The sequence below is a fragment of the Orbicella faveolata genome, unplaced genomic scaffold (assembly GCF_042242905.1).
Source record: "Orbicella faveolata isolate gen_17 unplaced genomic scaffold, um_ofav_v1 contig_47, whole genome shotgun sequence".
Taxonomy (NCBI): domain Eukaryota; kingdom Metazoa; phylum Cnidaria; class Anthozoa; order Scleractinia; family Merulinidae; genus Orbicella; species Orbicella faveolata.
Window position 1 is genome coordinate 8,475,328 of NW_028301577.1, and position 17,173 is coordinate 8,492,500.

The 17,173-nt window shown below is 39.8% G+C and overlaps 2 protein-coding genes across 2 annotated transcripts in view; one reads left to right on the forward strand and one right to left on the reverse strand.

Annotated features, from left to right (window-relative positions):
- Nucleotides 1-1,720: 1,720 nt before the first annotated feature.
- LOC110066134 (TNF receptor-associated factor 4-like) lies at nt 1,721-12,526 on the forward strand. The gene is made up of 9 exons (XM_020773332.2): nt 1,721-2,026; nt 5,500-5,554; nt 7,043-7,147; nt 7,897-8,058; nt 8,294-8,470; nt 8,880-9,323; nt 9,607-9,684; nt 10,129-10,206; nt 10,542-12,526. Exons 1-9 carry the CDS (start codon nt 1,875-1,877, stop codon nt 11,157-11,159), a joined length of 1,869 nt encoding a protein of 622 aa, XP_020628991.2. The 5' UTR covers nt 1,721-1,874; the 3' UTR covers nt 11,160-12,526.
- A 1,329-nt stretch (nt 12,527-13,855) lies between these two features.
- LOC110066175 (peroxisomal acyl-coenzyme A oxidase 3-like) overlaps nt 13,856-17,173 on the reverse strand; it is a 16,754-nt gene continuing 13,436 nt past the window's right edge. The window contains exons 13-16 of the mRNA XM_089280524.1: nt 16,990-17,128; nt 16,549-16,616; nt 16,208-16,294; nt 13,856-15,683 (exon numbers count right to left, since the gene is read on the reverse strand). Of these exons, the coding sequence (XP_089136650.1) occupies nt 15,570-15,683; nt 16,208-16,294; nt 16,549-16,616; nt 16,990-17,128 (408 nt within the window). The 3' untranslated portion in view covers nt 13,856-15,569. The remainder of the gene's footprint in view (nt 15,684-16,207; nt 16,295-16,548; nt 16,617-16,989; nt 17,129-17,173) is intronic.

A 17,173-nucleotide genomic window follows, 5' to 3' on the forward strand; every position in this document is an offset into this window, starting at 1 on the left:
TTGGAAACGATTCGAACATTACTGAAATTTTTACAAGTTAAAAAATTCACGATTTTCCTGACTTTAGTTGGGAATGATGGAAACTCCATTTTGCTTGAAATCAGTGGCCCAAACTTAAGGAAAAGAGTGGCTTTTATCGTGAGTATTTCTAACACTGTTCTCGCACATGAAACTCTAAACACGACATAAAGTAAAAGACAGGAGCCCATGACCATGGGCTCCTGGTAAAGTACATTCTCCAAGTAATGTGCTCTTTCAGGTACACATTTTGGTACTGCATTTCACTGATTTGTTCAGTATTGTACCATTTAAAACAAGAACTCCATAGGAGATCTTTATCTATTTAAAATTCACTTATTAAAAACAAAAAATAAAACTTTCTTGCACGTGTTTTGAACTATTTATAACCGACTGTATACCTCACCTCGTGAACCGAAGAGCTGGAAGCATGTTCCGCGAAACTTAAGACTAAATTAAGATTTTCCATTCAAGATTTGCCTACATTGCAGTTTTGTTTAAAAAAGAAAAAAGTATTTGCCGCACTTTGTTTTGTCAGCGCAACCTTCAGAAAGCTTCACCTCACGAATAAACTGTAAACCTTTTCCCCTCACTAAAAATCAATTAGCTGCGTTTGGTTAAAATGTTTTCGTTTGCGTGTTATATACGCAGGAACTTTACTAGAAAGTGATCGATCTACCAGGAATTTTTAGGGAATAAAAAAAACTGGAGATTGCAATACGAATGTTTTCAGTCCAATACTTTGTTTAACAAAAACAATATATTTCAAAAAATTTAAGGAGTTGCCCATCACTCTTAGTAACGAATTGTTTGCAACACAAAATTTGAAGGTGAAGTCAAGGAGGGAAAATTCGAACAATTTTGTGTAAGTACCACTTTGTTGTTTTTGCGTCGAAAAAGATTACCCAACCAGGCGTGAAATTAAATTTTGTTTCAACTGGTTTCGTTAAAAACCAGATCCGATATTTTCCGCCAATTATTCTCTACAGCAGGTCAAATATTTCTGTAACGACGTAATATAATAAATTCTGGGTTTTCACTGGCACCATTGCAAGGGAATGATTCATTAAAGCTGAAACAATGCACATCTTGTTAAAAATTTGAAAGCGGATATATCAGAACCACATTGGCGCGTATGAGTAACAAGGTCATGTTAGTCCAACATCTCCCTCGAGAGTTTTTTCCGGAAATCTAAACAACAAAGGTTTGCGGTGGAATTAGAATTACTATAAATATCTAAACAGTGCATTAGATGCCATCGTCGCGGTTTCCTCGCAAAAGACCACGAGATTTTTGTACACTTGTTCGAGAGGCCAGCTGTTTTAGTGTCTTAAAATATTTTGCATGAGAAAAGATTATCTGATAAACAATTAAGAATAATGGATTTTTAAATCTAACTGACTGGTAGTCATTTTCACTCGCATAGCTACCTGCAAGAGCGAAAAGGTTTTTGACAATTATTATAATAGCAGAGTCCGTTTGAACAATCCGTAGGCAGTTCAAAGGCTTCGACCGCAAAAATGTACGCTCTGAAAGCTCCCACACACAATTTATATTTGTCTTGAAGAAAGGTTAAATCTTAACCGGAAGCATACAAGGGATGTTTTATCCCAAATATCTTGTCATGCAAATAAACTCCCTGCCTTGCCCTGTCACGTTTGTTGTTACACTATTGTTCTGGGCATGCCCAGTCAAGCGCGGCCATCCGGCCATGCAAAATTTATTCAAACAACAAAAAAACTCCTCGCAGCCCAGTCACAAAGTGCAGCCGTCGTGAGAGCAGGTAGTTTTGTAGCAGTAGACGATCAGACCAACTGTCGTCTTTGGTGAAACTTAAGAGGATTCACTGCAAAGACATGCCGGGATATCGGGCCTTTTTCGTTCCAGCGGTGAGCGAAAATTTATTATGCCGAATTTGTCATCTGCCTGTGCGAAACGCCGTTCAGGTGTCCGTTTGTGGACATCGATTTTGCGATTCTTGTCTCAATGGAGCATTCAGTAACACGAGGTAAGCAAAGACTGTTAATTTTCTTTTTGATCCTTGTCTCATTGATGCACTAAACGTAGGCTTAAGCAGGTGAACTTCTGCGGCAAGATCGGAAGTCTCGTTTTGTGACACTTCTGGAAGATTTGAAATGTCGCCACCGACAGCAAATTTGTCGATTTTTATGAGATTTATTTTGGCGATCGGCTCATATTTTTGCTTAGTTTCTTCTGCCAAGTGTGCTGTCTTTTACTTTCGGTGCCGTTCGTTCATTGTACAGGAAATTGTGTTTTCCTCGTGAACCGAATTTTGAAAAAAAATTGATAGAATGTGCAAATATTTTTACAAGCAATTTTATATCACTCAGGCTTCGCAGAGGGGTTCCCAGTAAAACATGCTCGTTTGTCTTAATTTTTCACGTAACGACATGCCCGTATTTATACACGAATCGATGATCGAGGAACGTTCTTGCACGACAGTTCGAAGTGAAAAGTAGCAATATGTGGCTTCTTGAACGAGTGTTGACTTGGAACATCGGCAGTTTTTGGACGGTTACAGCTGCGATCGTTAAATACAAAGGACCTATTCACGACTTGTAAACATTCATTGTGTATAATTTTTCGAGACAGAGACCAAAAATTAGTGAACTTGCTTTACAAAGACCGCTAAATATACGAGAGAATATTTCAAGCAGTTAAATTAATGCAGGGAACGATCTTTAACAATACCGTTCACATGTTGTTTTACAAGCGCATATCCCCTCGAATCGATTTAATATTCGCTCGATTTGGAATGCTGCGAGAAATATTCTCGATTGTTTTAAGACTTCTGTAAACAATTTTACGTTTCTAGAATATTTTTGAAACTGAAACGCCAGCTAAGTCATTTTCCGTGTCTTCAACTTTGACAGTGAACTTCGATTTCGAAGCATTATGTCTTCAAGGAGCTGAACTGTTACCGACAAAGTCACGAGATTCTCACTCTCCATTTAACCTGTTTTGTACAAAATTAGTACCGAAATTGAGAAGCTTTTAATACGTAAGAGGTTTACCCATTCAATATTTCTGACAGACAGAACGGTACTTGTTGTTATGACAGTAATAGTTGTCGAGAAGAATTTCCTTTCGCGAATGTACCAACTAGGGAAATATCTTAGATTGTTTAATCTTTTTTGCATCAGTGTTTTTCCAAAGTTTACATTCCACACCGTAGGCTGGTTGGCAACTTTTGTATTGTCACTTTTGGTGTAGAAACGAGAATTCGAAAGGTTTTTGATAGTGGGATTTTCATTAAAACCTCTGCCCAGGAAATTACGTATTTCGTTTTGTTTGTTGTTAGGTCGAGGGTTACAGAAAATCCCTTGCTTCCGATCTGCTGTGGGACCGATCAGCCTTTGTGATTCATGTGTTTGGTGACTCGTGTGTTAAAAATTTGGGAACTAATCCAGCAGGTCGAAAAGGTGGATTTTTTAAAACCCGATTTATTTTAAAAAAAAGCTGATGACTCTAAGAGGAGATATCATGGACATGTACCAGATTTTCATAGGATGAGCACTTGGAGTGAGTTAGGCGATTGTAACATTCTAGAATATAAAAGATTATTGAGATCAATAACGGTTACAATAACATATGCATGCTAATTACACGAGCTTCGCTTTGGAAATGTGGTTTGTCGGACCAAACGATATTGTACACAAAAAAATAACCTGTTGTCCACTCGGGCGGAAAGAGGAAAATTCTCTCTCGCAGCCAGGAGGTATTTCACACCTTATCCTACAAATTGTAAAAAAGGTAAATTTTAATTAGCAAGAAAGCCTCAATTCTTTGCAATGTTTACACAAAGAAATGCCGTCTTGTCATATTTCATTTGGGCGGTGAGTCATACACCCCGAGGTACTTAAGCGAGAGAAAGAGAAACGTGCGTGACATTGTGTGAAATCGACCTGATACGACGTTTGATTGTGGCTGTAATTGACAACTTTTCTGTTTTGAATATCTCGGTGACAAAGTCTGTGCCAAACTAATAGTTGAATCAACACTGAAGCTTGCTTTGAGTTTGCGAATGTCATGTTTAGCTGTTCTACACAATATTCAACACATACAAGCGTTTTACAGAGTAAACGAACAAATGGCATCGAGTAAATACAAAACTTCCAACCGGAATTAAGCATATTTCTTTGCGTGCCGTCGTCTCGTAGAATCTTACCTTGCGTGAGCAATTAAACTGAAAAACTGCGATTAACCTTTAAGGAATTCGCGATAATGGTTATCTTGGCTTTTCGTTGCGTGATCTATTGTTGTGTGTGCCAAAAATTGGGTTTGAATTGTTAAAATTGAGAAAAACCTTTTCGGGAAAATTCCCGCTTCGCTTGAATCATACATAGCTTTGTTTGCTCAATGGTTTACTTTTGACGTTGTCGGCTCCAGTGCTTTTTTCAAAACCGCGCTAATTTGCATTAAGAGATCTCGGAAAATTTTAATTTTGGCATGTTTAATTTTCTCCTCTGTGGTTTTAGCTTACGGGAATAAACAACGTTTGAAGTCCTGGGATGTTTGAAGAAGAAATATTTCTTAATACTTAAAAGGGAATTTGAAGATTGTACATGTCTGCAAAGGCCTTGGGAAACAACTTTAAAAAAAAAAAAAACATGGTTGGGTATTTTTATCCTCAAAAACCAAAGTGCAGTATTTGAATCGATATAGGATTTCTGTCTCTTTATATTGCTTTTTTAAATGCTAATGCTGCTTATATTTTGTCTTGGTTTTGCTTGTACTTGAAGTGGCATAATAAATAGGTTCTGTTAAGGAGTCATGATGAAGCCTCGTTGAAATGGGAGTGATGTTATGACTAAAAATACAATACACTCGGCAGGGTGATAGCTAATTGATATGGTAATTTATACCACACAATATTTTAAAAGAGAAATGAAATTAGGCTTTTTGCGGTTAACAGGGAAAAGATAAGCGAATCTGTGCTCGAATTGGATCGAGCAAAGCTGCTGGTGTTTGTTGTTTCGTTTTTAAACAATAATGTTCTGACATTTATACCGCTGTCTTGGCACTTTGTCAGCTTTTGACGGAAGTACACAAACTGAGAAACATTTTTGCGGAAAACAGTTGTCAAAATAAATTTTCGCGGCGTTTTGTTGACGTTGCATTCCAAGGATCGGATTTGGGACAAAATCCCGCGGTACAAAATAAGCTAATTAGATCAGTGGTGAACGGTTGAGTTCTTTGCTTTTATTTCTAAGTATTCATAATTATCTGGTGACGCCCAGTTTTCATTTGTCAAAAGAAAAATGATATGCTGAAAAGTCCGTCAATATCGCGTCGAGTGAAAATGCCTGTCAACTGCTTATCAGCCAGAAGCTGTAATGATGATGTTTGGTGAAGCGGCGAGTAGTCGACAAGTTCTCGCCTTTAATTGCAAACGGATCGCTTTGCAAACGTAGTTAATCAAATGCCTCGTCTTTATATTTGGATCGTTCCACCTTCCAGGCAAACGGCCCGGCTGCGATGTCCGGTTGATAGCTCCAGCATCGATTTGTCCCAGGTAAGGACTTGCTTATTTCAATAGTAGTATACTGCTTTAGAATGGTTTCCTACTGCCTGCTAAAATCGCATATGTTGCGGCGGTTTTTAGAGTAAATGGAATGTTTATGGCGGCATTGATTGTTAAATAATAGCCGCTTTGACTTGTATGCCGCTAAAATCAACGATATACGAGAAGTACAAACGAAAACAACACTGCTGAGACTCCTGGAGACAGACAAACATGTCTGTTACATTCAAAGGTTTGTAAGCGTGCATTAGTCGTTCGTGTGCGTGCTGTTGTTAACAAAAAAATAAACTTACAACATACACTTCCTTGAGAACTAAGGACATGAAGTTCAAGGAAATCGAGGAATTGTGGACGCAAGATTTTCGCCTTTGGCAATTTCATTTCATTTTAGCTTGGCCAACTGTATCAATAGTTTTCCTGTTCGTGAGAACGAGGGAGCGAAATGCAAATCAAGATTCAGCTTTCTTTGTGACATCAAAGGTTAGCGCCTCGATAAACATCTCAGTGGTGAAAACAGCACTGTTTTAAAGGTCGTTTTGCCGACGCTTCAACTCGCCTGGATTTATTCCTTATGGAATGATGTATCGGCTTTTGTGTCTGTCTGCGGGGTTTTATAATGGGGTACATTATGGGGGCTTAGTGCCCTGGCGCCCTGGTTATTGATCCCGCTGAAGATTAAAGCGGAATTTCTAGTGGCGTTTTACCAGTTCTTGTCGCATACTATCCAATAATTTGAGAGCTATAGTTAAGTATTCTGCGACTCAAGCCAACTAGATGTGATCGTGACCCCATGGCAACTTTAATTTGCGGGATGCTAAATTGGCTGCACCACCCGTGTAGATCAAGAACAAATTTAGTTATTCACCCCGCAGGCTACGAGCCACCCACCAAGGTTTTACGAAAATCGGTCTAAACATCCTGGTCATGAAAGACCGCGATATATATCACTCGCAGATACGTTTAAGCAGAAATATAATAGTAACTTTGTATTAGAAGATTGTGTTGTTCTGTTTATATCTTGCAAACGCGCGCAGAGACTAGACTGGATTCAAATTCGTTCTCCGGGTCTTTTTCTTCTTTCATTGAAGAAGGATCCCACGGAACGAGTGGAGACAGTGTGTGGGAAATATTAAAACTGTGAAGAAAAGTCAAAGGAGCCACGTCACGGTTTGCGCATCTTGATAAGTTTAGCCTAAATTTTTCAAGTTTGTCGTTTGTAATCCGTGTTAATCTTCTCCATCCTAAACCATCCTTGTTCCTTTATGGTTTAACGTATTATTGCTCTTTGGTGTTTTTTTTTTTTATCGTATTAAACTACTATTTTCAGGTTTCCTTCAATTTAAAGGTAATTTTGTACACGGCCAAAACAACTCAAAATACCGTGACTGAGCTCCTTTGAGTTAGCTTGTCACAGACAAGCATATGTCTTTCTTTCTTTCATACTGCGTCTGTCTGATTCCTTGTTGTGTTGTGTGACAGATTTACGCAGATGACGTGACAAATCAGATGATATTTTCACTGAATGTTTATTGCGATCATTACCAACTGGGCTGTAAATGGAAGGGACAGCTGAAGAAACTGGAGGTATGTTAGAAACCATTGATAACGTTTTCATTAGGCAGGGAGAAGCACTTTAGCCTCCCCCCCCCCCCCCCCCTCCAACCCCTAGGTGCGTAACTTTCGTAAGTACGCGTAGAGCGCGCTCTCCTCAAAATGAAGCGGTAGAAGGCCGCGTTCGAGCCTGGTGGCCCGTCCGGGCGGCAGGGTTATTCCCGGGCCTCTTATTAGCATTTCGAGACTAAGAGTATTTCTAATCCCCCCTGGATGAGATGCATCGTAGGGTGCCAACCAGTATTAAATTGGTGCATTCTACCCGTGTCGATGAGGAAGGAACTGTGAGGGCATAGTGTTTTAGTTTGACCAAGAACACAACTAAATAACTCCAGCCCAAGCTTGATGCCGGACAGTTCGATATGAAGTCCAGCGCGCTAAGCATTAAGTCACCACACCTTTCTCCCCTAAGCGGGTAAGGGTCGCCTCTCTTATCCCTTCCACGTTTTAGGACTGTTACACAGGCTACGGGAAAGGAGCTTCCTGCTATAATTAGACAATTGGCCTAACCCCTTCAAGCCATTCTCGATACGGAAACGCCAAACTGGTAATAATCAACAATCGGATGGTTTAGAATAGAAGATTAGAGGGAATTCGAACGGATAATCTTTTAGGACTTAACGTTAAGAAAAGCACTCGTCAAAGCCGTTTTATATAATGATAGGAACTGAGATAGAGTTTCTCGGGGTGTGACAAGATTGCGTTACTCTATCATCTTTTAGGATCACATGGCCAATTGCAAGTACGCGATGGTGGATTGCATTGCGGGGTGTGGTCAGAAAGTTCAGCGAAGAAAGATCACGGACCATGTCAAGAAAGATTGCGTCAAGCGATGGATGAAATGTCCTCGCTGCAAGAAGGAAACGACATTTGAGAAGCTGCAGGTGAGAGGAATTACTTGTTAATCGTAACTCTACTATTTGGCTCCATTCTCAACTAAGCCCCACCCCCGCTTTTCTACTTGAAATTTATTAAGTCCCACTTTTTAACCCCCCCCCCCCCCACCCTCTCCCTGACCTCTTTTCCTTCTGAAACAAAGAGTAAACGGCAGCCTGATGCTACCGTGCCAATCCAGGTGCGAAGTCATATAAAGTACTAAACCACTTACGTTACGTTTAGAACCATAACTGTCCAGCGACAAGGAGGAACCCGGATCAAGAAGTGGTGACGTGTAGCAATGGTTGCGGGGCTAGAATGAAACGACAGGACATGCCGCTGCACCTGAGGAACGAGTGTTCGCATCGATGGGTCTACTGCGAATACTGCTCGGTAGAGATTGTCTTCAAAGACAAACAGGTTAGTTTGTGATACTCTCACTCACACTGGGAAATTTGAATCACTCATGAACGGTTTCAGCCTTAGAATTTCCTGGATGGGATTTTTGATAATTGCCTCAGAAAAACAAAATTTTACACAGAATTTTTTTAAAGATTTTTTCTTTACGTCCAAATTTTCTTTCAGCAAAGAGGACCGCAATGTTTATATATTCTTAGTTTTACGGCGACACGTTTACAGTTGAACCCCGTTATTTCGAACTCTCAGGGGCAACGAAAAGATGGTTCGAAATATCGGAAGTTCAAAATAACCGATAGTAAATGACTGAAAGACAAATGCAAGGGAAATGGTTTTGAGCTCGAAAAAATGGAGAATGAAAAATAATCGAGTTCGAATTAGCGGGGTCTAACATAGTTCCTCTCTGTTATAGGAACACTTAAGGCGTTGTCGGCGTTCGGTGTCGCAAACTGATGAACCAGGCATAACAAGAGGCGGGAAGCGCCAGAGCATGCCCCATTCAGTGCGCTTCGACCCACGAGGCCTGCGCGGCGGTAACCGTAGCAACAGCACGTCGCAGGAAGTCCTCGCTCCCAGCAGTCCCGCACCACCCATACGCTCCGCCTCGTTTCCAGCCTTCCTCAACTACGTTGGCCGCGAGGAAGTTGCAAGCGAAGTGGTGTATCGCGACTCGGAGCGAACCAGAGCGAACACCACGAGTCAAATGGAGGATGAAAGAGAGACGGACATTTTCACGTGCACGTGTGGACAGAGAATATCACGTGGTCAAATCACAAGCCACATGTCAGAGGAATGTCCAAGGAGATTGACTAAATGTCAGTATTGCCGCGCGCAAGTCAAGTTTGAAGATATGCAGGTAGGTTTTTGTAATATTTATTTAACGTTCATTTACGAAAGTACGTTATACTCTCAGATATTCCTCAGTTTTTTGTTTCGTAAAAGCTCTTTTATTCCAGCATTTTTCCCTCGGAGTGTTTTCAACTCTTGATAAAGGGCCTCCAAACAAACCGCTTTTAGTCTCACAATGAGGTTAATCGACCAACATCCTTGACGTCTTTCTAACCTCCCCAGCAACTCACCCGTCTTTGTGTTATACCAGAGTATGAAGTTTAGAGTTTGTTTTTCATTATTTTTTCCAGAGCCATCTTCAAGTGTGCCGTCGATTTCCTCTGAGCTGTCCAAACAGCTGTGGTGTATCTCAAATACCGCGAGAAGAGGTTAGCAGCGTTATATTCCAATAGAAAATTGTTCCAGGGACGCACTCCTCAGCGCCAGTTTCTGTAACATGAAGAGACTAGAAGCATTGGCACTGTACTCTCCCTGACGGGATGCTCGTCAATAGGCCATGTTCGTATTCTCGGTACTGGACTGGAACTAGCTTGCAGTGGAGGCTCATGCGGAGGAATGTCATTAAAAAGAGATTAATGTCATTTGCATTTGAAAAGACTCTCCACATTAGCCTCATTTGCAAGCTAGTTCCAGTCCAATACCGAGAATATGTAAAGGGTGTACTACCTGTTATTACGGCCAACTTCGTTCCCAGGGTCTCTCTGGCAACAAGGTTGTATTATACCTGTGGCCTGGCAGTGTCGTTACATTGCCACTCAACCCCACTGCTCTTGTAAAGTAATTTATCAATCTGCGGTTTTTTTTAATTTCAGGTGGATCGTCATCTTTCACACGACTGTCGCTCAAATCTAATTCACTGTCCGTTTAAGCATGTTGGCTGTCAACACCAAGTAAGTCTTCATTCATTTCCCACGCGATTTAGTTGTGAAAATAAAAATTTAGTTTCATAAAACTTTCCAGGTGATTTGCCACTCTCAACTATATAATTTTTCAGCTAATCAAACAGTGTAAATTATTTTCGAACTTCCCAGTAACTTAGCTTTAGCGGAACGCGCATATAAGGCCCCTTGACGTAACCACGTCAAGCTCCAAAAAACCCGGAAACAATCACAATTGCTTCTGAAGTGCGTTTTGGAAAACACAAAAGGTTCGAAAAATGTTACGAGGGTAATTGCAGTTTCATTATGGAAACAGCATTCTAAGTTCCTTGTCTGTTTTTTCGCAGTGTCCGCAACGAAGCCTTGCACAACATCTTGAAGATGGCATGAAGAAACATCTTGAACTCGTGTCACAGCTCGCTATTGATCAACAACAAGAGATCAACGAACTACGAGAAATTGTTAAACATTACAAACCGTTTACCGACAGTAAGCTTTACTGGCGAGTGGACGACTTTTGGAAGAAATTCGAAGACGCAAAACACAAAACCGGCGTGGAGTTGCACAGCCCGCCATTTTACACCAGTCCTTATGGGTACAAGTTTAAAATCGTGATGTTTCCTTACGGAAATGGCAGCGGCGAGGGGTCGCATCTTTCAATGTACGTTCGACTACTCCCAGGCGAGTACGACACGCTTCTAAAATGGCCTTTTGAAGGAGAGATCACTTTGTCGCTTTTGGATCAAAGTAGAGACCCGATCAGGGGCCAACGAAATATAAGCCAATCATTTAGCCCGGACCCAAACTGGAAGAGTTTTCAGAGGCCCAGTAAAAATGGCTCCACGCTTGGATTTGGTTACCCACAATTCGTGTCGCACCGAGGCTTGGAATCCACGAACTATGTAAAGGACAACTGCTTGTTCATCAAAGCAACAATAGACTGCAAATATTCCGCTGATTTTTAATATTAACATCTAATATTAACATTAACGCTGAAATTCTTAATGGATAAATTCTTATTGCATATATTCTTATTGGATATGATCGTATTGCATAAATTCTTATTCTAGGACGGACGAACTTAAATATGACATGAAAATATTGAAAATTCTAGGTTGCGACACTGTTTTCTTTTAGTATGCTTTTAATCGAGGAGTATATAATTGTAATAATCTGTTTGTATCGTTCTGAGGTATAAACTTTTATCACAGGACTTATTTTGTGTACAAACCCAGACTCACGCTTGCGCTTGCCAAAATATCAGACAAGAAATTTTTAAACATAGCAAATTTTTAAGCATATTTCCGGCTCGTTTTTAAGATGAATGTTTATCATGGAATTGAACCAACTATAGTCAAGGAACGAGTGCCCTGTTTGGCAGATCCCTAATAAGATAAAAAAAGACCCTTAATGTCTTTTATTACAATATTGACAAATTTAGCAGTCGCGTGAACACTGGAGAGTGCGGTTTAAAAAGATGTCAACTCGGACAAAACCGCTGTTTAGGATAAATGCTGATCCGAAATGGATCCATTTGCTAGCGGCTAGCTATATTATTAGTTAGAAAAAAAAAACTGTTTTAGAATCGCTGTAAACAAAGAGATCACTGAATTTGCAACAGCACCAAGTTGAAATTAAGATTGCTGTGAAGTGCTTTTTAATGTTCTGTTGAATTTGAATTTATGCTGCTGCTAAAAATGTGCTTAGTCGAGTGGCGGATACAGAGATGCTACAAAATGGGAGGACGAGGTGAATTTCTTCGAAGAAGGTAGGGAAAGGGGGAGGAAGTGGGGGGCATTTCTTGGGTTAAAACGGGGGGTTCCGGTGTCCCCTAGATCCGATCCGCCACTGACTTGTTGCACGTTTTGAGCGAAAGCGTTGAACTATACATGTACTGCATCCAACTCATTTAGTCCCATTCTCCCCGCTGATTGCCATTCTAGTCAGTTCAGTAACAAGAAATTTTTAGTACATCAACACAATATGGCCACGTCGGTAATTTTCTTTATTCTCCTCACTTTCTTTATTGTCTATCTACCCCGATATTCCAAGGAGAAACTGGGTTTCGATTGATCAAAGGTAACTCTAGTCCGTTGTACATGTAAAGTTCAACGTGTCAACGTTTTAGAATTTTTTTCTCAATTTAACATTTACTCTACATGATATTCTATTTCACTCTCTCTCTCTCTCTCTAAATGGTTTTACAGATACTACGCTTTTCTTGATCAAAAAGATTTAATAATTTAATGTAGAATTTGGACACTGCTATGCGGGTAAACTACGATGTCCGAGATGTTGGATTTATACGAATAAAAACTTTTATTGAACCTTTGACGGCCTGCTTGTTTGGTGATCAACTCAGAGAAAGAGCAACGATTTCACCAGATCAAATCACGGTCATTTAGCACACGTTCCCATTGAAGGGACGAGTGTTTCACGTAAGGAATCGAAAACGCAGTTAAAACTTACTTCAAATTTCACCTTCACATTGGACTTGTAGCCAGTCTCTTTTTACGGGTCAGATTGGATTGTTTCAAAGTGAAAGCGGTCTGGATCGACCCTTCCCATGACACTCCGCGCGCCTTAAGGTGGCTCAAAAGAGTTTCCAGCACTTATATTTGGATGGGTCGTTATAACCACTCTTTATCACTTGATGCTACAAGCATGGTATCAAAACACTGCCCAATTATTAATGAACACGTTGTTATCATTTTCGTGGCACAATAAGTTACCATAGCAACAGTATGACCTCCTAAAAACACCCTTAATTACTGTTTTAGGGGCTTACAATTCAAAAACGGCACGGTGAAATTTTTTTATATTATCAACTTTTAATAAGTATGATAAGACGCAACTTTTGGCAAAGTTTAAAAAAAATTCTGTACATGGGATTCAGAGCCACCTTAAATTTTCAAAAATTAAGGTGGCTCTGAACCCCATGTACAGAATTTTTTTAAACTTTGCCAAAAGTTGCGTCTTATCATGCTTATCAAAAGTTGATAATATAAAAAAAATTCACCGTGCCGTTTTTGAATTGTAAGCTCCTAAAGTTGTAATTAAGGGTGTTTTTAGGAGGTCATACTGTTGCTATGGTAACTTATTGTGCCACGAAAATGATAACAAGGTGTTCATTAATAATTGGGCAGTTTTTTGGTACCATGATTGTAGCATCAAGTGATAAAGAGTGGTTATAACGACCCATAAAAATCTAAATGCTGGAAACTGTTTAGAGTCACCTTAAATCACCTTAGTAAGTATCCAATCTTCTCTTCCCCCAAAACACGTAAATAGCGACTGAGTACGAGTCTGTCTCCACTTCTCATTTGATTATAAAATTGAAAGGTAGCAGCCCCTTTATGTTTCCATTCAGCTTGAGGTACGAGAGTGAGGGTAAACTTGAAAAAAAAAAAAAAAAAAAATAGGCACATAGTTCATTAAGGTAACATATCTTAATTTACGTTACGGAGCACTGGAATTACTGGAAGTTCCGGCTACATTCCAAGTTCTAAACTACACTAATTCCGACCTCTTTTTCACTCGTTGAATAGGGGATGGTATATCCATGAGGGTGGGAGGTCGGGAGCTTCCGTGTGTCCCTTTCGTGCCACAATCGGGAAACGAATTTCTTCCGATAATAAACGAATTAACCAGCAAATAGGCATACCATACTTAGATCAACTTTATTTGAGTGTCTAAAATAATTAGCTTTTAAAGCCAATTGTGAACACTTAAATAAATAATTGTACAGTTTCATGCTGAAAAGAACGCAATGGTTGAGACATCTGAAGTGTGTGCATCAATGGCGAAGCCTTGTGACAAAGGATTTCGAACGGTTCATATGAACACTTTTTCATTATTAAATGCCCGGTTGAATCATAACACGAGCTAACATTCAAACGGTAAACAACGCTTTCTAACACCCCTTGGAGAACATCGAACCTTTAATTCCCATTGCCTTGATCTTTTCTCATTTAAATAATGTGGTATTCCCCTGAGCATTTAGTATTATTTCTCTTATATGGTAATGGTTCAAACAAAGAATCAAATTCCCAAAACGTTTCAACTAGCACCACATTGCAGCAAACAAACTTGGTTGGCGTCTTTCGGTGTGCTTTATTTTCAAAGTTCTCGTAGCTGAAAAACTGTAGTTGAAGCAGAACTTGTTCTAAAGTGCTTTGGTGGTCAAGATTTTCGATGCCAGGTGCGGTGTCGCAACTATTGCTAAAAGCGGAACGTATGTGTAGGTTGGTACATTTCGCTTAAGCGAAGAATGCAAACTACAACTCTCAAAAGCCGTCGACGAAAGGGAGATAAGGTAAGAATAATTTTACTTTGGAATTCTTTGCTACATGTAGCACTATCAAATCATTATGTTCCTTTGCGAGGTAAAATTTGTCTATGTCAAATAATAGCGAACGAACTGAAGATTCTGTCTCTCTACCCAGTCTCCCAAAATAAGCGCGCTTTTACTGAGCCGTTACTGTTTTATGTACAGTTTTCTTTAACAATTGTTGGCTAATTTTTGTTTCAAATTGCTGCCAGATTCATCAGAGGAAACGAATTCAAGATGATGTTACCTGATCACAGGCATCCACATGCAATATTCATAGTAAGTGACTTTATTTCTTAAACTGTTGTTTTGGCTGTTCCACATTTCCCACTAATTATGTAAGAAACATAACCAACCTAGTTCCCAGGGCGTTTCTCTTAAATGTTGGGAGGGAAAAGTCCTGAGAACGAGGCTGAAACATAACATAACAACATGAAGTCTATGCTAGGTTTCAACGTCACAAACTGCGCACGTAGCAAGAGTCTTTTTAACAATAACTGTCTAATTTCTCACGCGCTGATTGGCTCATTTTTATCATCAATAAGAGTACAGACATATATAAAAGTTTAATTTATGCAAGCTTTCAAGCTCAACTTTAAGCCGTCAAACTGTCAACTTTTAAAACAGTGAGATTTTATGGCCTTTTTTTTAAAAAGCGAGAAAAGCTATTGCCACTGTTCGCGTCAATTTGAATAAAATTCACTTGTCTTTGTTTACGGTAAGTTTATGGCCTCTTTTCCCCTCATTAATTCCCGGTATTCGACCTTTCTGGGGTTTTGTTATTGTAAAAAACAAATCAACGTCAGTTTTTTATGAGTCTGTCCTCTTTTTGATGATAAATTTCGTCATAACATTGACAAAGTTTCCTGCGGAACCACTCGTCTGCGGCTCGTGGTTCCACAGCCATTTTGACAATGTTTCAAGTCAAATGGAGGCTATTTGTATATTTCTATTGTGAAATGAGTAACTATGAATCCTAATAGATGTAGAGATCGTGTGAAGAGAACAAAACATTTCCTCGGTATACTTTTCAACGCATTCTTTTTCACAACTTGCTACGATCCCGGATGACCGGAAGTTGACGACATTCCTTCCACCAGGAAATTCGTCTCAGGTTCTCTGGGTTCTGTATGATCGCTTCGTGTAAGTTTTCGTGGGCCTGAAGAGAAAATAGTCCACAATGTTAGATTACCTTCAGTCAATCGATGAAGTTTAAGAAAATTGTCATTTTGACCTTTGGACCACTTTCTGTTGGGTTTGCAACTTTTCAGCCAATCAAAGCAACCAGAAACTGCACGCATATCTGGCTTCCTCCAAAATTCCCAAACTTTTCTTTTTCAGTGTTTCACTGTAAAATAAACCAAAATCCTTTGCTTTCCCTATGTTTATGGCCAGAAATCACTTCGATGGCAGCTGGACGTAAACGAAGGCAGTAAACGTCTGTTTTAGTCACCAACCTCAATTTCTGCCACGCAATGTATGACGTACACGTCAGGTGATAAAGGGATCCACCAATCAAAGTTCGAACAGTTTTCAAGCATTCTAAATTTCGCGCCAAAAGGGTGGGAACAATGAAGCAGCTCGTAGCGCGAGCGAAGTAGCTCTAGTGATCTTTCGAACACAATAAAATTTTCATATTTACGAGTCCAAACAAAACATCACATCCTGTTAGTGTTAACGAACCTTTCCATTACTGTGTCCAATGGGTGAATTGAGGATAAAATCTGGAGGAGCCAAAGCATCCACAAGAGCTACAGCCTCGTCTTTTAACTAAGAGAAATACAAACCAGAAGAAAGTTCAATAATGCAAAAACCACTGTTTGAGAAAACACTACTCTAGAAATGTGAGGTGTGAGGTGTCAAGTTTCAAATGCAGATGGGGTCCCCTTTAATGACAAGCGGACATCCTTCAAGGAATTGCTCTCTAAATTTTAATATAGCTGGATTCACATAGACTGAGAGAATGTTTGGCCCTATCGCTGCTAAGACATTTCAGCAAACCCAGACCAGAACACAGCACATACCTCGTAGCAGAGACTAAGAATAGCTGCTCTTACAATCCTGGCGTCGTTCGCTGAACAGCAGAAGCCGCCTATCGCAAACCGGCAAAAAAACCTTCATTAGTTTGTACAAAGTTTAACTTCAGACACTTGGGAACTTAACTACTTAACTAACAGAAAAACTGATCCTACACGGAACGAGTTCGATTTCCATGGAAACGTCACTCGTCAAAAGTGCTCCAGCCAATCAGTACCAATATTCTGCCATCTCGACCAATCGATTGAAAGTGAAAACTAATTGTTATTTTTGATTTTCCCTCGCTTGTCGCTGGCAATAAGCTTAACGGAGTTCTTTGATTGGTTTATTTTTCTGTATGCAAGTTGTGATTGTTTTATTCAGGAAAGACTGCCCTAAGAAAAACGTTTTCAAAAACGGACAGCAGTCTTCCACAGTGGTAACCTCACCTTGGTATAGAGTGGTGAGATGTGTCTCCAGAGAAGACAAGCCATACAAAGAACAAAGTCTAAGAAGAACTGGTTTTAGGGCTGGTGGAGTTTCATCCTCGTTGAAAATGGCTTCTTTAAATCTTTGCAAAACTGTGCACTGAAAAATAAAATGGTCAACATTAAAAAAGATGGGTCAGTTGCC